Genomic DNA, 27,500 nt, shown 5'->3' on the forward strand with positions numbered 1-27,500 from the left:
GGCCTACAACCTGGGACTAGCTCATTCTGATATAGACCTACAAACTGGGACTAGCTCATTCTGATACAGGCCTACAACCTGGGACTAGCTCATTCTGATATAGGCCTATAAACTGGGACTAGTTCATTCTGATATAGGCCTACAAACTGGGACTAGCTCATTCTGATATAGGCCTACAAACTGGGACTAGCTCATTCTGATATAGGCCTACAACCTGGGACTAGCTCATTCTGATATAGACCTACAACCTGGGACTAGCTCATTCTGATATAGACCTACAAACTGGGACTAGCTCATTCTGATACAGGCCCACAAACTGGGACTAGCTCATTCTGATATAGGCCTACAAGATGGGACTAGCTCATTCTGATATAGGCCTACACACTGGGACTAGCTCATTCTGATACAGGCCTACACACTGGGACTAGCTCATTCTGATATAGACCTACACACTGGGACTAGCTCATTCTGATATAGACCTACACACTGGGACTAGCTCATTCTGATATAGGCCTACGAACTGGGACTAGCTCATTCTAATACAGGCCCACAAACTGGGACTAGCTCATTCTGATATAGACCTACAAACTGGGACTAGCTCATTCTGATATAGGCCTACAAGCTGGGACTAGCTCATTCTGATATAAGCCTACAACCTGGGACTAGCTCATTCTGATACAGGCCTACACACTGGGACTAGCTCATTCTGATACAGGCCTACACACTGGGACTAGCTCATTCTGATACAGGCCCACAAACTGGGACTAGCTCATTCTGATATAGGCCTACAAGCTGGGACTAGCTCATTCTGATACAGGCCTACAACCTGGGACTAGCTCATTCTGATATAGGCCTACAACCTGGGACTAGCTCATTCTGATACAGGCCTACAACCTGGGACTAGCTCATTCTGATACAGGCCTACAAACTGGGACTAGCTCATTCTGATACAGACCTACAACCTGGGACTAGCTCATTCTGATATAGGCCTACACACTGGGACTAGCTCATTCTGATATAGGCCTACACACTGGGACTAGCTCATTCTGATATAGGCCTACAAACTGGGACTAGCTCATTCTGATACAGGCCTACAAACTGGGACTAGCTCATTCTGATACAGTCCTACAAGCTGTAAAGAATACAGTACAAGTCATCCAGTCGCGACCTCACAGTGTGAATAGGTTGACCTCCCCCACCCTACTACACACTACATGTTAGCAGCCCAATGGTTGAGGCCTATGGGGCACTGATGCGTAACTTATACTGTTCTGCAACGTAAACCTGTCATTAAGCTTACCAGCAAGATTTAAAATGAGTCATATTTGATTGTCAAATTGAATTCCAGATCTACAGTTACGGTGTAACAACACTGAAGACGTACAAAAGACAGACGCCAGGCAGTCTGGCCAACAACATAACATAGAAAGCTACCAGGTCAAAACGGAAGTAGCCTGATGTGAAGTCCAGAGCGTTTTTAATGAGTGCAGACCACACTATGATACAATATATTATATTCATTACCCCATTAAATTAGACCTATAATTGATTTATCATTCGTTTCAACTGCAAGGTTCAAGAGTCAACCAAATTCAAGGAATCATATTGTCTGGATTTTATTCGAAAATCTCAATCTGTAGTATCGACAGCAGGGTCACGGAACACGGAACCGTCTTAATGTGGGTTAAATGTTCTGGAAAATGGATGTTGGTGTTTTGCGGTCACATCCCGTCCCTCCACGTCTCGGGCGCTGTCCCTTCAGCACCACACTCTCGCGATGGTGGCAGGCAGGGCTATGGATGGAGGACCGACTCGCCTAGGATCCCAACTAGGCACATAGTTCTTTACTACCCAATTGATTTCGCAAGACAAAACGTGTCCTAATCGATGTAGGATCCTGCATCGTTTCATTCTGCTCATAGCCTTCTGTCCTCCTGGGCCAAAAGACACAAATTAAATCACTGGCATCTGGATTCTTCCGGTTTAGCTTTTAGCCAAATTACACCTATCTAGATGATATGCGCGCCAGTCTCTCGGATACTAGGCCTATCATATACATCATGTAGACGAAGCGTTGGACTGGACCGATGTCCTTACTCCTGGATGTCCTTACTCCTGGATGTCCTTACTCCTGGATGTCCTTACTCCCTGGCTTTATAAGCCCTTGATAGGCGTCAAGGAGAGACCGCCACGCTACACTGTTCTCATCTGAAACCTCTGCGATTGCACCTGCCTTACATTCCTTAAAGGCCAGTCTCCTAGGCTACAATCACCATATTACTCTCAATACGTTTACGACTCTAGATCAATAACATATCTATACTAAAGACGTGCACACATTGCTCGATTTCCAAAAGCGAAACACACTACGGTCAACCGACAATAATATAGTTGCATTGATGCAATTATCCCAATGGTTGGTTTATCCAGATTGTGCAAGACCTTTTCCAGTCACAATGCAAGGCCCGTCTTGGATTGCAGGTAAACCACATTGTGGCAAATAAGCATCGTGTTACAACGATGCACACGTTTAGGCGACCCGACGTGCGGCCCACAATCAAGGAGATATTGCAAATGCTGCAGTGGGTGGATTCAATGTGGAGATTTTCCACCATGCTCCATTTCGCGCACACACTGTCAACAAACACAATTTGGACTGAATAAAATGGTCTTGTACATCGTGCCAGGGTTGAATAACCATATGTATGCGTTTTTACGCGTTCCCTTGAAGAATACGCACCACACCCGTGAAGACGTGTCGAGCACCAGATCAATAAGGGTCTCTGTGTCCTACTGTAGGCACAGATATCACAGGTGACCCAATACTGCTTTGATTATACATTTCAAACGAAACGATGGAATGGGATAGGGGGGTATCCATTCAAATGCACTGCCATACCCCCCAAAAACACCCATACCCCCCAAAAACACCCATACACTGCGAATAATGTTGATTCCAGGGTGGCGAGAGAGGAATGATCACATAGACTGTCCTGGACATACATTCGACGACTAGTCTATCTGTTGCGTCTCAAAATACATATTGTCTAGATGGAAATACCATGTTGAACCCTCTTAAAATATTTGAGAATTCTGATTAAATACCTTGATGCGCGCTTCAGAGCGGTAAAAAGGACCAATTATCTCCATTTATTTCTTCTAATCGGTTGCTCGATCACATTAGTAATAGGCTTTGTGAATAAGATAGGCTACTATTTCGCCTAATGGTTAAAACAAAAATATTTGGTAACAGGTTCCTATATGTTATCATTTTGTGCAAAGGGCAAGCAGCCTATTCAGGCAAAAAGGATGTCAGTAGCGGCTCTGCGACATTTTCCTAAGGATATTGACAGCCCCGAAAATCACCTATTCGTCTACACATGCAATCTTATTAGAAGGAAAAAAGATTTACCTACTTCACAAGCGTTACAGAAAACCCAGAAAGGCGTTGCTTGACTGCAGATGTCGAAAAGATTCGGGAGAAACTGCGGTTGTCGCCATATTGTTGCTCTCCTCTCTCAGTGTGTCTCAGTGTGTCTCAGTGTGTGCCCTTACCCTGCATAATTGATGACTCTCAGCAGAATGTAAGGGAGTGTCGGCAAGTGCATTCCGTTAAATCATCACTAGCGCTAATTTGAATGTGCGACAATGTTGGATAACAAACCGACCAGGCGAATTGTCCAGTATTTCTTCATATAGGCTAGTTCCACTGGGTGTGTAACGGTTTGCAGGACGATTCAGCTCAGCAGTGAATCCTGTCACTGACTGGGCTCTATCAGCTGACCACGGTGACACCACTTCTTATGTGGGGGTGTGGCGGGGGGGGGGGGGGGGGTGGGGGGCAGGCCTATGGGCCAGGCCACCTTGAGATGAAGACAATATGATAAGTTGTTAGCTAGCTAGGCTACTAGTCTAATGAATGTTGGCTCACATTACAGGGCTACCGGCTGTATCACATTTTGGTGATGTCAAAACAGTTCTCTCAAATCATCTCAAATCACTGCTACTGATCCCAATCTGAATTAATCCAAGAAGGGACCAAACAATCAAAAGTCCCTTTTTTATTTTTAATGGGCCTCACTCAAGCATGTCCAAAGATGAAGTCTCGTTGCATTGAGAAGCCTGTTATTACGTCATAGAGAAAACAACGTTCCACATTATGACAGATTAAACAAATGCAAAGCCTACATTTTGCTGAGTCGAAATTCCATTTCAGTCCCTTTTCTCCATGGAGTAGGCTAGATGGACTTGAAGGCATTTGCAATCATTCTACAAAGCATCCTCTGTATACATTCATTCTTAGCAGAGGGTTCAACAACAGTGCCAAGTATAGAATCAGAATCGCCAGGTAGGTTTTTCACATATGTTTTTACACATTAATGGAAGCTGTCTGGTGTGAGGAACTCTATTTACTCCTAGAATTGTTTGATCCTGCACCTGCTTGGTAGGTGGGCTACAGTGGAACGTGTCTTATATTTTATATAGGTTTTTACACACATCCTTACTAGAAATGTGTTCTCGTTAGTTGGTGCATAACACTGATTGATATAGCACATTAGACAGAGTACAAGGACTAGACAGGACAGTGTAAAGACAGGACAGTGCAAATTAATACAAAATAGTGTGCAATGTGTGTACATCAATCAATCAAAGCTTTATTTGTATAGCGCATTTCATACCCAGAGGAAACACAATGTGCTTTACAGAGAACAAGGGAGGAGGGCATACGACCCACCCCTACATATTCCAGAGGGAAGCAAAAAAACAGTATCACCCGGGGGCCAGATAAGTGAGCTGTAAAAACTCTTCCCTGACCCCTCTCAACAAGGCGATGGAGCAAGCTCCTGGAGTATGTTTGTCTACCGGATAAGAACATTTATAATGTGGGGGGGAGGCGGGGGGGGGGGACTGACTAAACAGGGCCCCAGTAGGGAGGGGGCCCTTGAAAATCCAGGAATTTATTTGGATTTATGTTATATAAATGTGTATGTATATGTACATAGGCCTACAGTACCGTACAGGAGCTACTAATTGGTCCCCTCACCGCTGTAAATAGGCTAAACAAGCATCAACAACGACGACTCAAGAGCTGTTTCAGCACTGACATTAGAGCTTAAGGTTAAATGCCCATATCCTGTCTTTCACACATTTGGTTTGTTTGATAGCTTGTGGGAAACGGCCGCTCGTGGACGCTCCAGGTGGGTCACGTATTGTGGGAGGGCACTATGCACCTGTGGGGGCGTGGCCCTGGCTGGTCAGCATCCAGGTGAGATCGGAGCATGTCTGTGGAGGATCCATCATCGACAGTTTCTGGGTGCTCACAGCATCACATTGCTTCACCAAACTGTGAGTAACAAGGCTCTCGTTAAAGAGCTAAACGATTATGAACGATTGTCCCACTCATGACGTTTTAGAATGTCTTTCAATTTCAATTAAGTGAAATTGTGAAAGCCAGGCCACTTTAACAAGTGATTTTCCACCAGTCATTGCGTAGGACTACGTACCTGCGTGCCCTTGAGCAAGGCACTTAACCCCAACACTAGATCATAATTTAAATCGCTTTGGATAAAAGTGTCTGCTAGATATAATAGTAAAATGTGTTTGTTTGCTTTGCCAACAGTTATGCCTACTGCCAAACAACAACTCAACTATTCTGCTCAAGACACATGATCAGTTTTGGTGTTCATCCGCCTTTATTTTGCTTCTACAGGAAGACAACCGATCTCCATGTGGTGGCAGGTCTAAACGTGTTATCAACACCTGGAAAACATTCCCAACACCGATCTGTCCATCGGGTGGTGCAACATGAGAACTTCATCAGAGCCACCCACTGGAATGATATAACGCTTCTTCAGCTCAGCACTTCATTACGTTTCAATGATTATGTCCAGCCTCTGTGCATAATTACCAATGAAACAGAAGAGTTCAACCTCAATTTCAACCACTGTTTCATCACTGGGTGGGGCAGCAGCTATTACAACGGTTTGTATGTGGATCTCAACCCAAGTTTTGACCTTTGACCTCTGAAATGCTCACGCCACGGTATATTGTATCTGAAACGAAAGGTTGGTTCCTCCAGGGGTCTTGATCGACACACTGCAGGAAGCTGAGGTGGAACTTATAGACGCGAACAGATGCAACCGGACTGACTGGTACGATGGTAGAATCACCGAGAGGATGATCTGCGCTGGCACAGAGACCGGGGCCGTCGACACCTGCCAGGTGAGCTTCAGCCATTTTAAATGGTAAATGGACTGCCTTAGCGGCACTCAAAGCGCTTTACAATGGCCTCTCATTCACCCATTCACACACACAGTCACACACCAATGGCGGTAGCTGCCATGCAAGGCGCTAACCTGCTCATTGGGAGCAATTTGGGGTTAGGTGTCTTGCTCAAGGACAAGGATTTGAAACTTTATTCAACATTGAACCTATATGGTAAATGGTAAATGGACTGCACTTATATAGCGCTTTTATCCAAAGCGCTTTACAATGAAGGCCTCTCATTCACCCATTGACACACACATTCACACACCAATGGCGGCAGCTGCCATGCAAGGTGCTAACCTGCTCATTGGGAGCAATTTGGGGTTTAGTGTCTTTGCCCAAGGACACTTCGACATGTAGTCAGGAGGAGCCGGGATTCGAACCTCCGACCCTACGACCATTGGACGACCTCCTGAGTCACAGCCACCCCTTTTTAATGATTCTATCTGTAATACTACATTGATCTGTTGTTCTTTATTATTGTTTGTTTATGATTGTGTATGATTGTGTTAGCTCGTCGACACCACAAATGAGGGAAACCTCAGTGTCTAACGAGTTGAAATAAAGGTTTGAAATGAAATGAAATGAAATATGTCCATAACCATTTGCTGTTCGCTGCTTTAAGGGCGACAGTGGAGGCCCACTGCAGTGCTACAGCGAGAACCAGGAGAGATTCTACATCGCTGGAGTGACCAGTTTTGGGGAAGCGTGTGGATTGCCTAAAAGACCAGGAGTGTACACTAGAACCAGCAAGTACACAGACTGGCTAAAGAGAATCCAAGTAAGATCCGTGTCTGCTGCCTGTCAACTGGATATCGGGACCATATCACTTATGTTCAGTGCACTTTCCATAGGCCTACTGGTTTGAAACAGGAAGATCACAAAACTGGCCGAACATTTAGTATCTCAATAAATGTTGGTTTGCTGGATGTTAGAAGTGTATGTTGTCGATTTCAGTGAGCTTCATGAGGCCTAAACCCCTGGTGCTTTAGATTAGGAACTCTTAGCCTCATTCGTTCACCCATGAAAGGAATTCAGTAAAAACTAGAAATGGTGCTCAGAGAACACAGACCTCCGCCGCTGAATGCATGTCGTGGCTCTGTGCACGCCACAATAATGGTTTCTGAATTGTCCCATGCTACACCCCTCCACCGTGTTTCATGAAAAGCAGTCTGGTATTTTTGCGTAATCCTAGTCCAGTAAATGAATGGAGGTGAATGGTCGTCCGGGCCGTGTTTGGGCGGCTCGTGGACCCGCCCCGTGATTCGCTGGGGCGGAGGTAAAAAGGACTGGAGGTGAATGGGTGGCTATATTTGGCTGGCTCTGTGGCGCCCCTCTCAGGTCACAGCCAGCAGGGGGCAGTGCAGTGCACTCCAGGCTCTCCCCCCGCACACACCAGTCCAAACCCTGTGTCTCTAGCACCCCCACACAGGGAGCCAGCTTCATTCTGTTTTCATTTAGTGTCATCTTAGTCCACAAAATGACTGGAGGTGAATGGGTGGCTGTATTTGTCCGGCTCTGTAGCGCCCCCCTCGGGTCACAGCCCACGCAGCCAGCAAGCTGGCTTTGTTCTAAGTTTTGTTTTCATTCATGGATCCAGCCCGTGATTCGGATCTGCTCCAAAGTTTAATGGGTTCTTAGTTGGACCATGCTACACCCTTTCACCAAGTTTCGTGAAAACCGGTCCAGTAGTTTTTGCGTAAACCTGCTAACAAACAAACAGATGCACGCACCCACATATGCCACCGAAAACATTACCTATCGCCCTACGCTGTCGCTGGGGTGGAGGTAATAAAAATAAAAAGCTAAAGAGCTTATCAGCAATACAATATTGTGGCAAAAATGTTCAGGCAAGTATTATCCCATGGTTTAATTTAAGACTAGCAGCTCAGTGGCCTTGTGGTTAATGTCTGCCCTGAGACTGGGAGGCTGGCGGGTCCATCCCCAGCAGAGTCATCCCAAAGACTATTAAAATGGTCCCCTCCCTGCTTGGCACTCAGTATCAAGGACACCCGATACAGCAGGAATCAGCCGATTTAATAGAAAAAAAAATCAGGGTGATGGATGGGTCAACGACCCAGATGTAACTCTGATTGTTTTTCACTGCCGTTGTTTTCGGGTTTGGAAATACATGGGAGTGAATGCAGCTGACGGCTAACTATGGCTCATTCACCTCCATGTATTTCCAAACGCGAAAACAATGGCAGTGAAAAACAATCAGTCTGGTAATGATGAGTTTGTAACCCCGATAGTGTATTCAGCCTGTTATTTTGACTATTTTGGTTCTTGAAGTGGTGTTTTTACAGTGAACTTTTAACATTGAAGTCAACGGGCACTTCCGCATCCGCACCCCAGACTGACCAATATGGCTGCCAGGTGAATAAGGCGAATAGGTGCACTGGCTTCCAGCCACTCACAAAAATACCCAACCGAACCATAATAATTGGCTCAAGCACCCGCTCGGTGTCAGCAACTGTTGAACAGTACGGAAGAGCATTAGGGCCAAGAGCGGAGTTTTTTTTTTTTTTTTTTTTTGCTTCCGAGTTTAAAGTCAGAAATTCTGACTTAGTTATTTCTGACTTTTTTCTCAGAAATTCTGACTTTAATCTCAGAAATTCTGACTTTAATCTCAGAAGTTATTTCTGACTTTTTTCTCAGAAATTCTGACTTTAAAATCAGAAATTCTGACTTTTTTTCTCAGAAATTTTGACTTTAATCTCAGAAATTATGACTTTAATCTCAGAAGTTATTTCTGACTTTTTTCTCAGAAATTATGACTTTAAAGTCAGAAATTCTGACTTTAAACTCAGAAGCTTAAAAAAATAATAAACTCAGTTGTTGGCCCTAATGCTCTTCCGTAGAACAGCATGTTGCACGTGCACGATGGAATGGACTTATTTTGACCGTTTAAATCAAGACACCCCAGTGGCTCATGCCAGGCAACACAGCAGAAACGGTCGTTTGTTAACGAAGCTAACCGCCGCTAGCTAATCTGCCATTGGCTAGTTTAGCAATTTAGCCAAGATGAACTCCTGTGCTAAATTATGTATTTATCTAGCCGTAGTAGGGGTTGGTACCATCATATATTTGGCCACCCTAGAGGAGAGCATCACAGATGATCGTAAGTAACGTTTGTTTTTAGCTAGCACTAGATAAAGTCTGCTAGCTAAACTAGCGTTAACATGGTACTAACGTTAGCCAGCTAGCGTTAATTGAGGCTAACTCGACACATTTGTTCGGTTAACGTTAACTGCCGTTTGACAACTAGCAATTTAATTCACCATTTACATGTCATGTACGTACATGTATGTTAGCTAACGCTAATCAGTCGATTGACGCAAACGGTGTCGGTTTTGTGTTCATAGTTGAATGTGGCGAGAGATTGGAGAGACCGTCAACCAAGGTGGCCTCTGATTCTGGTCGTAGGTATCGCCTGGTTGGCGGGGTCGCTGTTAACGCAAGTACCTGGCCATGGCAAGTCTCCATCATGAATCTATCATGGCCATGGCAAGTCTCTATCATGAATCATGGCCATGGCAAGTCTCCATCATGAATCTATCATGGCCATGGCAAGTCTCTATCATGAATCTATCATGGCCATGGCAAGTCTCTATCATGAATCTATCATGGCCATGGCAAGTCTCTATCATGAATCTATCATGGCCATGGCAAGTCTCTATCATGAATCTATCATGGCCATGGCAAGTCTCTATCATGAATCTATCATGGCCATGGCAAGTCTCTATCATGAATCTATCATGGCCATGGCAAGTCTCTATCATGAATCTATCATGGCCATGGCAAGTCTCTATCATGAATCTATCATGGCCATGGCAAGTCTCCATCATGAATCTATCATGGCCATGGCAAGTCTCTATCATGAATCTATCATGGCCATGGCAAGTCTCTATCATGAATCTATCATGGCCATGGCAAGTCTCCATCATGAATCTATCATGGCCATGGCAAGTCTCTATCATGAATCTATCATGGCCATGGCAAGTCTCTATCATGAATCTATCATGGCCATGGCAAGTCTCTATCATGAATCTATCATGGCCATGGCAAGTCTCCATCATGAATCTATCATGGCCATGGCAAGTCTCTATCATGAATCTATCATGGCCATGGCAAGTCTCTATCATGAATCTATCATGGCCATGGCAAGTCTCCATCATGAATCTATCATGGCCATGGCAAGTCTCTATCATGAATCTATCATGGCCATGGCAAGTCTCTATCATGAATCTATCATGGCCATGGCAAGTCTCTATCATGAATCTATCATGGCCATGGCAAGTCTCTATCATGAATCGCTTGAATCTATCATTCCCTTGAATCTATCATCCCCGTATCTCCTAGTCTGTGGAGGAGCCATCATTCACAGGGATTGGATATTGACAGCTGCTGCATGTGTTCATGAAGCAGAGGATCGGTGTGTAACTACATAAATTATGTTGCTTTATCAGCTAGCTAGCTCTATTAATTAATTTGTTTTAACTATCCTTTGAATTTTATTAGTTCATTTTTTCGGTGACTGCCAGCAATGCAATTTTAATTGTAATTTAGAACGTTTACTAATAACAAACACATTTTGTCTGTGTTTTCAGACTAGCAAATGTGATTATCAAAGCTGGATCAGTTGATATCTACAACAACGATGAAAACACACAGGAATTATAGAGAGAATAGTCACCGCAGTTACAACCCCATCACTCTGCGATACAACATCGCTCTTATGAAGTTGAACACCTCCCTTGTGTTCAACCAGTTTGTGGATCAGATTTGCATCCCTAACAAAGCTGATGTTGAAGAACATAAGTATGGTGTGTGCCACATTACTGGCTATGGAGAGAAGCCTGGTAAGTTAGTCTGAAACTCGGTACCCATGTCCTCTTGCAGCCAAACTAGATCTAAAATATACTATTATCCATCATAAAACAATTGGTCACTATAACTTGTGTGATATTAAGCTGTAGAAGTATTTGCACTATTACATGATACTGTAGATAATGGTGTATTTTGCACCTTGATAGAGGACAATGGCACGCTACAAGAGGCAGAAGTGAAACTCATTTCAAACAGTAGGTGTAACATGCCGACTTGGCACAACTACAAAGTGGCAAAGGACATGTTTTGCGCTGGCGGCTTTCAGGGTGTGAAGATGGATGTGAAGTAAGCAGACTGAAAAGAGTTGATTCAAATCAAATCAAAGCTTTATTTGTATAACGCATTTCATACAATGCGCTTTACAGAGAGCAATGGGAGGGTGGGCATAGGTCCCACCTCTACATATTGAGAGGTTTTTCCAGACTTGTTGACCCTTAGAAACTGTTTATTGACTTCTCAGGGGAACACGGGAGGCCCTCTGAACTGCTTTCTCCCTGCAGCCCAGAAGTACTTTGTCTGTGGGATCCGCGTGTACCAAGGGCTGTGGGGTCCCTCGGGGGCCCAACATATACCTGAGAGTGAGCCAGCATTTCTACTGGATCTGGAGAGGATTGAAGAGTCATGCTGCATTTTAGATAGCTACAATTCACCATCTTTTATCATCTTAGTTTTTGTCTGTTATATTTCTCCCAGAAAATATGACATCATGCAATGACACTATTCCAACACCATCAATTATACTATAATGTATTGGATTTTCAGAACAGTTACTGTATATTGTAGGAGACAATTTTAGGATGGTGACATTTTAAGTATTTTGTGAGTATTTGGTTTTGGAAAATAAAATGTAAGCGTATGAAAAGGGCTTTCATATTACTTCATACACCTCTTAACCATAAGGCCTGTTATGACTACAACATTTTAAATGTTCAGTGGGCATGGCATTGTGATATGTACTATAGTAACAAACACCAACAAGCCCCAAAGCCCTAAACTAATGATAATGCAGTAAGACAGTCATTTTGCTGCCACCTGGTGGACCAAACATGCAACTTCACATGCTGAACAAAAAAAAGCAGAGGCACTCTGACAAAAGCCTATTTTTATTGTTTACATGAAACATTATACAGTGACATGACAGTATTTTGTCAAATAAGACATATGCCTCTATATACCTTTTTCTGAGTTGGAAGGCATTTTGCACCATTGACTGAAAAGTAATTTGAGAACATCTTGGGTGCAGCTTTGCTATGCATAGTGATCCAACTGTTGAGGTACTCTAGTATTTTGGGCCCTTGAGTATTGAGGAGAAACATCGGAGACTAATTTCATTACCTCACAGATACAATATATTGTGCTTTAAATACGAACTCTCTGGTTTTGTTACAGCAGTATTTTCTTTTAGTCACTACAATTTGTACACTGAAAACAAAGTGGAAATGTTTGCAATCCTGTCTCGTAGATTCTGTCCTCTAGCTTTGTAAATGACAGAAGAGCTACAGTATTGAACATCGATATCAGTTATACCGTTAGCATATTTATGCCAAAGAACTGAAAAGTGAGTTTCTTAAAATTAGATCGTTTCAAATCAATGAATTATGTATCTTCACACAAATAGGGCTTCCAGAAAAGAAATTTAAAAAAACTAGAATTCACAGTAATAAAAACTTTGAAGAAAAATTGGCTGCATGTGCCCCACATTCACTTGCTAGCTAGTGACAGTTGAAGCTCCCATTTGAAATGAGATATAGCACCAATTTCTATTGAATACAAGGGCAACATGATGCAACATGATATCATATCACTCATTTCAAACATGCAATGGGAGTTGAACCGTAGCAATACAGTTGGGAGGAAGCCAAATACCACAGAATAGTCCAAAAAGTTCAAAACATTTATTTATGAATCATTTAAATTCAACATTATGCAAAGATGGGCTTGTATAAATTACAATGTTTGTTATTCAAGTAGTTAGACTACCTGTGAATCTAAGCAGCCTTCTGCAGGTCTGAGTTGTGCTGTTAAAGAAGTCTGTGAGGAAAAACTATATGAAATCTTTGATGTAAAATATTTTGATGGAGGGAATAAAAATTGCAGTACAGTGGAGTCGACATAAAATAGGCAAATCAACAAGAAGAAGCTGGCTTTAGAAACTAAAAACATTGTTCTGCATTTTCATATTCATCTAATCTTAAAATTGATAAAAAAATGTTTTTGCACAAGGAAAGGCAAACGATGCACTTATAAAGTAAACAAACACACAGACTCACACATGCACTCTTACTTTCACACTTAGAAGTCATATGATATGGGAAAGTGCAAATTGTTAACCACCTGCCAAAACCATCTTACACTTCCTCTAATTTTGCAATGTGTTACCATTAAGTCAGTAATGCAGAAAATTGCTGTCAAGTATGAAAAAAATCAGTCAAGTTTTATCAACATATACAACAATGTTGTTTCAATGTACACATGAACACCGGCAATACAGTATTTGGCCTCTAAGATACAACCTATACAGTCAACATATCAACCTAACCCTCCAAGATCCCTTTTCTAGCAATTGTAGTACAGTGATAAAATGAAAGCTTTGACAAAAGTAAAAGTATTGTTCCACAGGTTTCATAAGGCTAAATTGTCCTCATCGTAGACCTACTGCACTGCACTCTTTTTTTGGTAATACACCATGTCCATGATTAAAAACACACTTCAGGATCACAAGGCACAGGTTTGCCTTCTGATGACCCGAGGTCGTCAATGGAAGTCGTGGCCAACGTTGTCGTGTGAAACACACCCACTCCGGCACTATTATGGGGAGATCTACAAAAAGCAATAGGTTAGTAGCTGACTTGATCCTTCTTATCCAAGGGACCAGTTAGTAAGGAAGTCATACAACACAGGACTCAATCATGATCATGAGGTATCCCTCGTGAAATGACTTCTTCCCATAGTCAGAGGACCTGGAGTATGGTGCGGTCGATGGAAAGGGACGATGCTTCTCTTTGCTGGTACGTTATTCATGAAGCAAACGAATCCAATTCCAGACGGACACATTCAAGCGTGTATATTTCCTGGCTGGTCTGGGTGACGACAGCAACGCCAGGAGTCGCCGAAACCGCTGATCCTGATTGGACAGTGATATGGGGGGAGGGTCTGCTGAGGCACGGCCAGAGTGTGTGGGTGTGGCCTGAGTGAGCCACGCCCACCGTCAGGCACTGTAATACTGTTGATGAACGGCTCTGAAAGGAGAAGTGGAGGTGATAGAAGTTCTGCTCGCGTCTACGGAGCAGAGGCAGTTCAGAGAGGGGGGGGGGAGGGTTAAAGTGCATGGGGAGGCTTCTGGCTCATCTCAGTGGTTCCAGGGTTGGTTTCTACCCTGCCTACCTGACAAACTAACAACATACCGTAGGGAGCACGGGGGTACAGGCAATGCTTCAAAAGATCTAAATGCAAAACACAAAATAAGGGAATGGATTGAGTCCAGAAAATAATTTCAACTGCGGTTTTTGTAAAAACAATATTCATAACGTCTGGTGAAATGTCTCGAACGGAGCGGTCCAGGACAGGAAGAGAGGGATGAGAGGAGGGTGGGCGTCATCCTTTCAGACACTCAAATCCGACCGTCGCCTGGCGAGAGGAGAGCGCCATCCCCTTCCTCCGCGCGTCGTCCGACAAGAAGCGGGTTGGGGGAGAAGTTGTGCAACAGTCAGAAGCTCGGTTTCATGCAGGAGAACCTAAGCTCCGCCTCCCCGCTCGCTCGCTCGCTCGCGGCCCGGTCAGCTGTGCGACAGACAGCCCCGGAGACAGGAGGAGACGGGAGACAGCAGGGTGGACAGGAGAAGCACCCGGTCCGTCCACGGTCACTCTCCACGGCCAGGTGTGCGTGTCTGTGTCCGTGTGTGTGTGTGTGTGTGTGTGTGAGACCCCTCCCGGGGGTGTGTCCGTCCCTTCCCCTCCCCCCTGCGGGCCTCTCTCTCTCTCTCTCTCTCTCTCTCTCTCCCTCTCCCTCTCTCTCCCTCTCTCTCTCGTCCAGCTGTCGGTCTCGTCCAGGCGTGGACGCGTCTCACATGTTGTAGGCCACGTAGATGGGGTCCAGCTGGTCGGCCAGGAAGGAGTCCCTGAGGTGCATGCGCTGCTTCTCCCCGCGGGAGTTGATGGGGATGACCCCGGGGTCAACGATGACCACCACGCCCACGATCAGGTGGTGCTCCTCCAGGACCACGTTGGTCACCAGGGGGATGAGGTCCAGGGCCTCCTGCTCCGAGCCGGACAGCTCCGCCACCACCACCAGCAGGTTGGTCCAGGTGAACACGGCACTGAGGGACAGAGGAGGGACACAGGGCGGTCAGCGGACGGACACAGGGCGGTCAGAGGACGGACACAGGGCGGTCAGGACGGACAGACACAGGGCGGTCAGGACGGACACAGGGCGGTCAGAGGACGGACACAGGGCGGTCAGAGGACAGACACAGGGCGGTCAGAGGACAGACACAGGGCGGTCAGGACGGACAGACACAGGGCGGTCAGGACGGACACAGGGCGGTCAGCGGACGGACACAGGGCGGTCAGAGGACGGACACGGGGCGGTCAGAGGACACACACAGGGCGGTCAGAGGACACACACAGGGCGGTCAGAGGACGGACACAGGGCGGTCAGAGGACAGACACAGGGCGGTCAGAGGACACACACAGGGCGGTCAGAGGACGGACACAGGGCGGTCAGAGGACAGACACAGGGCGGTCAGCGGTGTCCAACTTCCACTGTCGTGTTACTGATCACTTTCGTACGTTGTGGTTCTACATGAGTGTTTATTCACATACGTCTCAGGGAAGAAATGAGATGCCCTCAACACCAGGAGAAGAGGTGGCGTCTTAATGTGATGTGATCGTCCACGAGGGTGGACCACACACACCAGGGACACATTCAACTAAGGTCAATGTACTGTATGCAAAACCAAAAACTGGACTTGTCCTCTTCCAGTCTCTCGCACTGTGACTACTGGGTGCACGCGGTCTTATTATGGGCTTTATAGCGTCCGTCCCTCCGGCGGTCTCACCTCTCGGCGATGCTGCGGTGCGCCCGGGACACGGAGGTCTCGATGTCGATGGGGTGGTAGCGCAGCCCCCTCAGCTCCAGGGTCTCGTCCAGGGAGCCCACCACGAACAGGGCGTCATGGCGATCTGCGGGGGGGGGGGGGGGGGGGGGCGTCATTTTAGTCAACGTTGACCTGAACTACTGAACTCTGATCTTCATCACAACCTCTCTCTCCTCTGTCTGACGCTGGAATACCAGCAGGCTACCGTCCACAAACACACTTCTGAGAAGACGATCCCTCCACTGACTGAACACACTGTACTTTACATTACAGTCATCTAGCAGACGCTTTTATCCAAAGCGACTAACAATAAATGCATTTATCGTAGGAAAAGCCAATGTTCTACTACTCACCAGAACTCACAAGTGCATCTTCTTTCTAAAACAAGTGACTAAGAGCATAATCTAGTGCTGAAGGCAAAGTGCAAGAATAGCAATCTCAAATACTCCAGGAGCTTCAGAGGGAGGATGGTTGTAGTACTTCTTGAAGAGGTGAGTAATACGATGCAGCAGCCTAGACCAGACCGATGCGGTGTTTCGGGAGGATGTTTCTAAGGGAGGACGCTCGTCTCTGCTCACCTCCGGTGGCGTCCAGGAGTTCTGTGCGTTTGACGAAGCCCAGGTATCCGGTCCGAGCCCACAGGGTCTGGGGCTCCCCGAAGCTGAGCCGCGTGTTGAAGTGGTCGGCCTGCAGGCTCTCCTCTCCGTAGATGGTGTAGTAGCCGCTAGCGCTGTGAGGGCTGTTCACCCAGATCTGAACACACACACACACACACACACACACACACACACACACACACACACACACACAGACGCACACACACACACACACACAGACGCACACACACACGCACACACACAGACACGCAGACGCACAAACAGACACGCACACACACAGACGCACGCACACACACACACAGACGCACGCACACACACGCACACACACAGACACGCAGACGCACAAACAGACACGCACACACACAGACGCACACACACAGACGCACACACACACACACAGACGCACGCACACACACACACACACACACACACACACAGACAGACACACACACAAACACAGACAGACACACAAACACGCACGCACACAGATGCACGCGCACACAGACACACACACAGACAGACACACACAGACGCACGCACACACACACACGCACACACACAGACACGCAGACGCACAAACAGACACGCACACACAGACGCACACACACACACAGACGCACGCACACACACACACACACACACACACACACAGACACACACACAGACAGACACACACACACGCACGCACACAGATGCACGCGCACACAGACACACACACAGACAGACACACACACAGACAGACACACACAAACACACACACACACAGACACACAGACACACACAGACAGACACACACACACAGACACACACACAGACAGACAGACACACACAGACAGACACACACAAACACACACACACACAGACACACAGACAGACAGACACACACAGACAGACACACACACACAGACACACACACAGACAGACAGTCAGAAGCCTTTATTCAGACAGGGAAGAACATACTGAGACCAGGTCTTTCACAGATGTGTGGAAGGAGGTTTGAATCCCTGATGAGTTTAAAGGAGGATCATATTCTCAATGTTCCTCAGTTCAGTCTAGTCTGCTTGATCATCCGCGCTGCGCCCCAATATCCACCCTGGGGGTGCGACCTCTCACCTCTCCAAGGTGGGAGTCCCCCAGGGGACCCCTGGTCTCTGGGTTCACGATGATGACCCGCACCCCTGGGAGAATCTGATGAGAGATGGAAAGTACAGTTACAGGACGTTCTCTGACACTTTAGTCTGTCGTGTTTTCACCGCGTACGTCAACCTGTTGACAGACAACCTATGACGCGTCGTTACGGATTTGAAAAGTTTGGAGGAAGTGGTTCTACTCATTTTCCGTCCGTTTTCTGATCGACTAGTGTGGTCGGAGGCTAGAAGACAACGTCAACAGTTTGCTAGAGTAGAGCACAAAGGTACTGGTTCTCAGCAGTCACAGTTTATTACGCATGACTAATCAAGAGTGGTGCAGCCAGACCAATTCACCCATAATGCAACTGGGCCGATGCGATGCTACTGGAACCCCCAGGATACTCACAGTGCCCGACTCCATGAGGGGGAGACTCTGAGGGGCTCCTTTCTCCACCAGACGCACCCTGAAACACCCAGACACACAGTTAGACACACACACACACAGTTAGACACACACACCCAGAGACACACACACCCAGACACACACAAACAGACACACAAACCCAGTCACACACACACAGTTAGACACACACACACCCAGAGACACACACACAGACACACACCCAGAGACACACACACACAGTTAGACACACACACCCAGACACACACACACACAGTTAGACACACACACCCAGAGACACACACCCAGACAGACACACACCCAGACACACACACAAACCCACACACACACACACCCAGACACACACACAAACCCAGACACACACACCCCCAGTCAGACACACAAACCCAGTCAGATATATATACACACACACACACACACACACCCAGACATACACAAACCCAGACACACACACACCCAGACACACACACACCCAGACACACACACACCCAGACACACACACACCCAGACACACACACACCCAGTCAGACACACACCCAGTCAGACACACACCCAGTCAGACACACCCCCAGTCAGACACACACCCAGTCAGACACACCCCCAGTCAGACACACACCCAGTCAGACACACACCCAGTCAGACACACACCCAGTCAGACACACACCCAGTCAGACACACACCCAGTCAGACACACCCCCAGTCAGACACACACCCAGTCAGCCCCATGTCTCAGGTACCCAGCCTGTGTGTTAGTGGACAGAAGGAGGGGCGAGTTGTTCCAGGACCAGTCAGTCTTACCGGTCGTGGCGGAGGGACTTCATGTCCACGTACACGGTGGAGGGGTCTGGTCCAGCAGTACCCTGGGGGAACGGAGGGACAGAGGGGTCACTTTCTCCAAGTTTACACCTCTCTTCATTTTCAAACACAATGTGTGTGTGCTTCAACTATGAAAAAGTTGTTGTTTTTTTCCCGGGAGTGCAGGAATGTGGGTCTGTTGTCACTGTTTTACTGATGTGTGTGTGTGTGTGTGTGAGAGTGTGTGTGTGTGTGTGCGCGTGTGTGTGTGCTGGCCCCACTTGCAGACAGATGTGTGTGTGTGTGTGTGAGTGTGTGTGTGTGTGAGCTGCTCCCACCTGCAGGCAGATGTGTGTGTGTGTGAGAGTGTGTGTCTGTGTGTGTGTGTGTGTGTGAGTGTGTGTGTGTGTGTGTTGCGCACCTGCAGGCAGATGGCCAGGTTGACCCTGGACCCGAAGGCGGTGGAGACGGCGCGGGGCGAGAGGCCCAGGTCCTTGAAGAGCTTGGAGAACGCCTGGGTGAGGGTGAGGCGAGGGCGCTCCTCCGCTACCACCACACAGCTCCTCACACACGACAGGTTCAGCCCCCGCGCCTGGGAACACACACGCACACACACACCACACACACACGCATGTTCACACACACGCGCATGCACACGTACACAAAGTTGTTTGAGCACAGAGATGACATGTACTGTATGCAAAAAAATAATTTATTATTTTTGCTATTGATTGTTTGAGAATGTGTGTATTGTCGACAAGTGTGTTTGTGTGTGTCTGTGTGAAAAGTGTGTGTTTGTCAAAGTTATCAAAACTAACTAAAAAAAATGAAAACTAGGTGTGAAAAAACATTTTAGTTAACTGAAATAAAAATAAAAACTAGACTTTACAAAAAACGATAACTAACAAACTGTATTATGTGTTTACAAAACTAACAAAAAAAATAAAAATGATAGAGAAAATGCCCCTAGTTTTAGTCTTTTTCATTTCCTACACAAGGCCAGTATTCTGGGTGGATATGAAATCTATCCTCCATTTGTTCTTTATCTGTGCCCCTGAGCAGGAGTACTGCAACCTGACATGCGCCAGAGGGTTAGTTTAATGTATTTGTGTGTGTGTGTGTGTGTGTTTAGTGTGTGTGTTAGTCACCTTGAGCCTCTCGGTCTGTTCTCCCAGGCCCTTGGTGTGTGTGTGTGTGTGTGTGTGTGTGTGTATAGTGTGTGTGTTAGTCACCTTGAGGCTCTCGGTCTGTTCTCCCAGGCCCTTGGTGTGTGTGTGTGTGTGTGTGTGTGTGTATAGTGTGTGTGTTAGTCACCTTGAGGCTCTCGGTCTGTGCTCCCAGGCCCTTGGTGTGAGTGTGTGTGTGTGTGTGTGTGTGTGTGTGTGTGGGCCCCTCACCTTCAGGCTCTCGGTCTGTGCCCCCAGGCCCTTGGTGTGAGTGTGTGTGTGAGTTTGTATATAGTGTGTGTGTGTGGGGGCCCCTCACCTTCAGGCTCTCGGTCTGGGCCCCCAGGCCCTTGGTGTGAGTGTGTGTTTAGTGTGTGTATAGTGAGTGTGAGTGTGTGTGGGGGCCCCTCACCTTCAGGCTCTCAGTCTGGGCCCCTAGGCCCTTGGTGTGAGTGTGTGAGTGTGTGTGTGTGTGTGTGTGTGTGTGTGTGTGTGTGGGGGCCCCTCACCTTCAGGCTCTCGGTCTGTGCCCCCAGGCCCTTGGTAGGTGTGTGTGTGAGTGTGTAGTGTGTGAGTGTGTGTGTGTGTGTGTGTGTGTGTGTGTGTGTGTGTGTGTGTGTGTGGGGGCCCCTCACCTTCAGGCTGTCGGTCTGGGCCCCCAGGCCCTTGGTGCAGAGCTCCATGACGGAGTAGGAGCAGAAGGTGTCCCTGATCTTGTACTGACTCAGCGTGCTCAGCCACAGCGCCAGGGACCACTCCAGCTCCAGAGGGGGGATCAGGATGGACTGATGACCCGAGTACACACTACACACACACACACACACATTAAACACACACACACGCACACACACACACATTAAACACGCACGCACGCACATTAAACACACACACACACACACACACACGAAACACACATATGAAACACACACAATAAACACACACACAATAAACACACACACACACACACACTCACACACACACATTAAACAAACAGTGTGTGTGAGTGTGTGTGTGTATGTGTGTGTGAGAGAGAGTGTGTGTGTGTGTGAGAGTGTGTGTGTGTGTGTGTGTGTGAGAGAGAGTGTGTGTGAGAGAGTGTGTGTTTGTGAGTGTGAGAGAGAGTGTGTGAGAGAGTGTGTGTGTGAGAGAGTGTGTGTGTGTGTGTGTGTGAGTGTGTGTGTGTTACCTGGAGAGGCACCACTGAACGAAGCCCAGGCCACAGTAGGGGTCCAGACAGATGGCGATCTGGCGTGAGGAGTAGAGCTCACACTGCAGCTTGATAGAGCGGCACAGAGTACTGACCGCCGCGTGGGACATCTGGAAACACACACACACACACACAGTCACACACACATATACACACACACACACACACACGGGCACACACACAGACACACACACACACACACACACACACACACACACACACACACACACACACACACACACACACACATCACCATCTGAAGCTCATATCCTTCAATACCCTCCAGACGTCAACGATACCAGATCAATCTCTTTCCTGTTTGATTGTGACACTGAGGATGGGCAGTAAAAGCAGTTTTTTCCCTCATGTCAAAACAGGCCCGTTCCAGAGAGAGAAGGAGGGGTGTGTGTGTGTGTGTGTGTGTGTGCGTGTGTGTCCATCTCCTACCTTGACCCCAGTGAGCATGCCCGTGGTGGACACACTGAAGTCTAGGTAGGCCAGCATCTCTGCCGTGGGGGGCTTGTAGAGCTGGGGGGGTCTTCTCCTGGGCAGGTCATCTACCAGGGGGGGGGGGGGGTTAAACACACACACACACCAACAGAGTCACAAACAAGATCGACCACTGGTTTATTTGAGGGCCTATTAGCCTTATTCACCTGGCAGCCATATTGGTCAGTCTGGGGAGCGGATGCGGAAGTGCCCGTTGACTTCAATGTTAAAAGTTTGCTGTAAAAACACCACTTCAAGAACCGAAATAGTCAAAATAACAGGCTGAATACACTATCGGGGTTACAAACTCATCATTACCAGACTGATTTTCACTGCCGTTGTTTTCGCGTTTGGAAATACATGGAGGTGAATGAGCCATAGTTAGCCGTCAGCTGCATTCACTCCCATGTATTTCCAAACGCGAAAACAACGGCAGTGAAAATCAGTCTGGTAATGATGAGTTTGTAACCCCGATAGTGTATTCAGCCTGTTATTTTGACTATTTCGGTTCTTGAAGTGGTGTTTTTACAGTGAACTTTTAACATTGAAGTCAACGGGCACTTCCGCATCCGCTCCCCCAATTACGTCAGACTGACCAATATGGCAGCTGAGGTGAATAAGGCGAATAGTACCTCTGTGTAAGCTCACATACGGAAAGAACCCAATACTGGTGGTCAGTTACCTTTACCCATCTATTATGTAGGCCCAGGTGTTCAGTGGTCAGTCACCTGTGTGTTGAGTTACCTGTGTCTATGATGGTGGGCCAGGTGTTGAGTTACCTGTGTGTTGAGTTACCTGTGTCTATGATGGTGGGCCAGGTGTTGAGTTACCTGTGTCTATGATGGTGGGCCAGGTGTTGAGTTACCTGTGTCTATGATGGTGGCCCAGGTGTTGAGTTACCTGTGTCTATGATGGTGGCCCAGGTGTTGAGTTACCTGTGTCTATGATGGTGGGCCAGGTGTTCAGGTACCTGTGTCTATGATGGTGGCCCAGGTGTTGAGTTACCTGTGTCTATGATGGTGGGCCAGGTGTTGAGTTACCTGTGTCTATGATGGTGGGCCAGGTGTTGAGTTACCTGTGTGTTGAGTTACCTGTGTCTATGACGGTGGGCCAGGTGTTGAGTTACCTGTGTGTTGAGTTACCTGTGTCTATGACGGTGGGCCAGGTGTTGAGTTACCTGTGTCTATGATGGTGGGCCAGGTGTTGAGTTACCTGTGTCTATGATGGTGGGCCAGGTGTTCAGGTACCTGTGTCTATGATGGTGGGCCAGGTGTTCAGGTACCTGTGTCTATGATGGTGGGCCAGGTGTTGAGTTACCTGTGTCTATGATGGTGGGCCAGGTGTTCAGGTACCTGTGTCTATGATGGCGGGTCAGGTGTTGAGTTACCTGTGTCTATGATGGTGGGCCAGGTGTTCAGTTACCTGTGTCTATGATGGTGGGCCAGGTGTTGAGTTACCTGTGTCTATGATGGTGGGCCAGGTGTTGAGTTACCTGTGTCTATGATGGTGGGCCAGGTGTTGAGTTACCTGTGTCTATGATGGTGGGCCAGGTGTTGAGTTACCTGTGTGTTGAGTTACCTGTGTCTATGATGGTGGGCCAGGTGTTCAGGTACCTGTGTGTTGAGTTACCTGTGTCTATGATGGTGGGCCAGGTGTTGAGTTACCTGTGTGTTGAGTTACCTGTGTCTATGATGGTGGGCCAGGTGTTCAGGTACCTGTGTGTTGAGTTACCTGTGTCTATGATGGTGGGCCAGGTGTTGAGTTACCTGTGTGTTGAGTTACCTGTGTCTATGATGGTGGGCCAGGTGTTCAGGTACCTGTGTGTTGAGTTACCTGTGTCTATGATGGTGGGCCAGGTCTTGACGTTGACGCTGGCGGCCGCCTCCCTGGATCGGAGGATCCTCATGAGGGGTTGGGTGGTCAGGATGCAGGCTGCCTTGCTCACCTGCAGGTCACAGGTGGACCAGGTCAGGATCAGGGTCACGGGGTCAGAGAAACGCTGGTTCTGGTATCGCTGGCTACGTACAAGGCTTTAAGATCAAGGAGGTGGATCGTCTCGTTGAGAGAGGTTTTTACAGCTCACTTATCTGGCCCCCGGGTGAAACAGTTTTCTTGCTTCCCTCTGGAATATGTAGGGGTGGGTCGTATGCCCTCCTCCCTTGTTCTCTGTACAGCGCATTGTGTTGCCTCTGGGTATGAAATGCGCCGTACAAATAAAGTTTGATTTGATTTATTTGTACATTTACAATGTACAATGAAATTCTTATACAACCAAGTTTAGTGCCAAACGCTGTTACTGGACTGGCAACCCTCGCCTCGTGAACTCACATTCCGTTTCTCTCGCAAATTAGTCTGGATACTCTCCATAGAGATCCGTTTGTGCCAGATCGGAAAACGATCTCGCCAATCAGCGCCGGTTCTGAGGAATTTGAAGTATAAACAGCTCCGCTGGGCGGGTTGGTGTGTGATGACGGCGAGGAGGGGCGGAAGTTAGCAACGGCTAGACGGTGATGGACAGACGGTTCATCCAATCACCTGCCAAATAGTTTTTGATAGTGCCCGCCCTTCTCCAAACAGTTTCCAATGGAGAGTTCCCAGATGGTAGAGTAATGCGAAGCCGCTACGGTGGACTCACGTCTATGATCATGCGCACGGTGGGGAGGGTAGCGGAGAGGTTCTGGGGGTGGGGGGGTCGCACGGTCACAGGGATGACCCCCGCGTACAGACAGCCGTAGAACGCCGCGATCAGGTCAATTCCTGGGTGACAGAGAGAGAGAGAGAGAGAGAGAGAGAGAGAGAGAGAGAGAGCGAGAGAGAGATGGAGAGAGAGAGAGAGAGAGAGGAAAGGGTGAAGTCACTCAAATCTCTCACGTTTCCATGGTGTGAAACGGTTTTAACACCGTCAGTTGGTGAGGAAAAGCGGAGATGTTTTCTTGATGGTGTGTGTGTGTGTGCGCGTGTGTGTGTGTGCGCGTGTGTGTGTGTGTCCAGACAGCTCACCAGGAGGGTAGAGCAGCACCACGTTGTCTCCCGTGTTGAGGCCTCCTCTCTCCATCAGGGCGCAGGTGATCTTCTCCGCCCTCTTGTGCAGCTGGACACACGTGGCTGTGCACACCGCTACCCCCTGGTGGACACACGAGGTACTACGCTGTGAGGCCATCTTACAATCATCTACACGAGGTCATGAGGAAATGTGAATAAAACCTAAGATTACATACAGGTATGCGTGTGTGTGTGTGTGTGTGCGTGTGTGAGTGTGTGTGTGTGCGCGTGTGTGTTACCTTGGCGTTGAGCAGCACATAGAGAACGTGATCGGGGTCGGTCTGGGCTCGCCATTGTAGAGCCTCCGACAGGAACTGGTGCTGAGAGCAGAAGGACATAGAGGAGAGTGTTGGTGTGTGTGTGTGTGTGTGTGTGTGTGTGTGTGTGAGAGAGAGAGAGAGAGAGAGAGAGAGAGAGAGAGAGAGAGAGATAGAGCAGTCAGACGTTTGATGATTTACAAACCAACTATCCACTGGCCAGGTGCTTGGCCCGATCGCGTCTACGCGTTTTGCAACCCAGTTTAGCGATAACATCATTGTGTTTAGGGTTAAGGAAGACCCTAACCCCTAACCCTAACCTTAACCCTAACCCTAAATCTAACCCTAACCCTACACCTGACCCTCACACTAACCCTAAACTCTATGGTGTTCTTGCTTGTTGTGAAAAGTAATCTCACGGCCCGATCAATACTGACGGTTATATTAGAATCCAGGACAGCTGGAACCGACTGTAACCCAGGGTTGATAGTTTACAAAGACAGATTTAGTCTCCCTCCTAACTTCTGTTGTCACTTGGCCTATATAGTCAGATACTTGAATAACAAACACAGACAGTTCCAGAGAAGAGGTGACCAGACGCGTTCACAGCTGTTTACACACACAGCCAGACAAGCTTGGGGGAACGACCAATCAGGAGACAGAATACTGGGTGGACAGAATCAGGACAGCGAGACAGGCTCCGATACTGAGGGGTGGGGGAGACGTGTACGGGGGTAGCAGCACAGTGAGCGCACGCACGCACGCACGCACGCACGCACGCACGCACACACACACACACACACACAGACACACACACACACACACACAGCCATGCTTGGCCTGGAAGCGTTGTATAATCCTGTCCCTTCCAGAACAGGGGTGCACACAAACTGTTCAAAGAGTTTGGAAGATTATTATTGTTTAATAAAGTGCAATGTCATCCTAAAAACAATACTTTTAGTTCTCAACCGTCTGCTTCCTGTTGCCAACCATCCACTTCCTGTTGTTAGCCGACCACTTCCTGTTCCTACGGCGCGGTTTCCCTCTCAACCCCCCGACTGCAGAGCTAGAGTTGTTTTCCATCTAGAACATTCCGTCTGATCTTAATACCTGCTTTGTGACCTTATTTGCGTGGACCCCTGGTAGCCTGACCCCTGAGGTCAGAGAGTGATGCTCGTGGCGGCGGGGGGGGGGGGGGGGGCACACCACCTGACACAAGCCCCAGCCCCGCCCAACTGGGGCCAGCCCATTGGCTCTTACCATCATAATGGGCCATGTAGCAAACTTAAGCCCCGCCCCCCCCACCGAGAGTTTAGAGACAGGATGACAACACAATAACACAATCACAGGACAGGAAGTCAGCTGCTACTACTTCCTGTACCTGCCCTGGCTTCATGTTGCTAGATACTGCACATCGCTAACTCAACACTAAACAGTGTTAATGGGATAGTCTTAGTAACCTCGGGAACAGTAAAACAAAAGAGGATGACGCATCACTATGGATCTAGCGCGGTACGATTTAAGGTAGTTTCAGGACATGCCAGAGTGTAACGGCGTGGCCCGTCCCAGTCGGAGGGCGTGTTGCTGCGGTGACAGCGGTGGTGGTTGTGGGCGTGGTCTGATGGTTGTGGGCGTGGGTTGTGGGAGTGTCCTGTGGGTTGTGGGCGTGTCCTGTGGGTGTGGCCTGAGGGTTGTGGGCGTGTCCTGAGAGTTGTGGGCGTGGTATGTGGGTTGTGGGCGTGGTATGTGGGTTGTGGGCAGGGCCTTAGGGCTGTGGGCGGGGCCTGAGCGCTCACCTTCCTGACCAGGCCGTCGTCCTCCAGCACCCCGAGCTCCCGGCCGGCCGCCTGGGCGATCCTCTTCCCCGCCACCAGGTTCCCCACCATGATGGAGGCTGGGCCCACGCCCACTGGTACACACACACATGCGCGCACACACACACACACACACACACACGGACACACACGGACACACACGGACACACACACAATGGCAACCGTTATCATTTATCACCATAAACTGGCTTACAACTAGCTGTAAAAAAAATCAGTTTCTTAATTTGTACAAAACACATTCTGCTAGCGAAGGTGTCCATGTTTGTTTACAAGTTGCGGTCAGCGGCG

The 27,500-nt window shown here is 47.9% G+C and overlaps 2 protein-coding genes across 2 annotated transcripts in view; one reads left to right on the top strand and one right to left on the bottom strand.

The window, feature by feature from the left end:
- Nucleotides 1-2,456: 2,456 nt before the first annotated feature.
- Nucleotides 2,457-7,135, top strand: LOC311329946 (transmembrane protease serine 12; the record flags this gene model as incomplete). The annotated part of the gene is made up of 5 exons (XM_084461898.1): nt 2,457-2,481; nt 5,166-5,346; nt 5,711-5,982; nt 6,080-6,222; nt 6,893-7,135. 5 exons carry the CDS (start codon nt 2,457-2,459, stop codon nt 7,133-7,135), a joined length of 864 nt encoding a protein of 287 aa, XP_084318024.1.
- Nucleotides 7,136-12,300: 5,165 nt separating this feature from the next.
- The window catches only part of dip2ba (disco-interacting protein 2 homolog Ba), a 56,337-nt gene continuing 41,137 nt past the window's right edge, over nt 12,301-27,500 (bottom strand). The window contains exons 24-38 of the mRNA XM_084436212.1: nt 27,174-27,286; nt 25,360-25,440; nt 25,079-25,202; nt 24,714-24,835; nt 23,912-24,023; nt 22,037-22,146; nt 21,569-21,699; nt 21,018-21,186; nt 19,638-19,808; nt 19,220-19,281; nt 18,407-18,464; nt 17,984-18,058; nt 16,832-17,006; nt 16,215-16,338; nt 12,301-15,473 (exon numbers count right to left, since the gene is read on the bottom strand). Coding sequence (XP_084292338.1) covers nt 15,221-15,473; nt 16,215-16,338; nt 16,832-17,006; nt 17,984-18,058; nt 18,407-18,464; nt 19,220-19,281; nt 19,638-19,808; nt 21,018-21,186; nt 21,569-21,699; nt 22,037-22,146; nt 23,912-24,023; nt 24,714-24,835; nt 25,079-25,202; nt 25,360-25,440; nt 27,174-27,286 — 1,880 coding nt within the window. The 3' untranslated portion in view covers nt 12,301-15,220. The remainder of the gene's footprint in view (nt 15,474-16,214; nt 16,339-16,831; nt 17,007-17,983; nt 18,059-18,406; nt 18,465-19,219; nt 19,282-19,637; nt 19,809-21,017; nt 21,187-21,568; nt 21,700-22,036; nt 22,147-23,911; nt 24,024-24,713; nt 24,836-25,078; nt 25,203-25,359; nt 25,441-27,173; nt 27,287-27,500) is intronic.

Source organism: Borostomias antarcticus, assembly GCF_949987555.1.
Source record: "Borostomias antarcticus genome assembly, chromosome: 3".
In the NCBI taxonomy this organism is placed as follows: Eukaryota; Metazoa; Chordata; class Actinopteri; order Stomiiformes; family Stomiidae; genus Borostomias; species Borostomias antarcticus.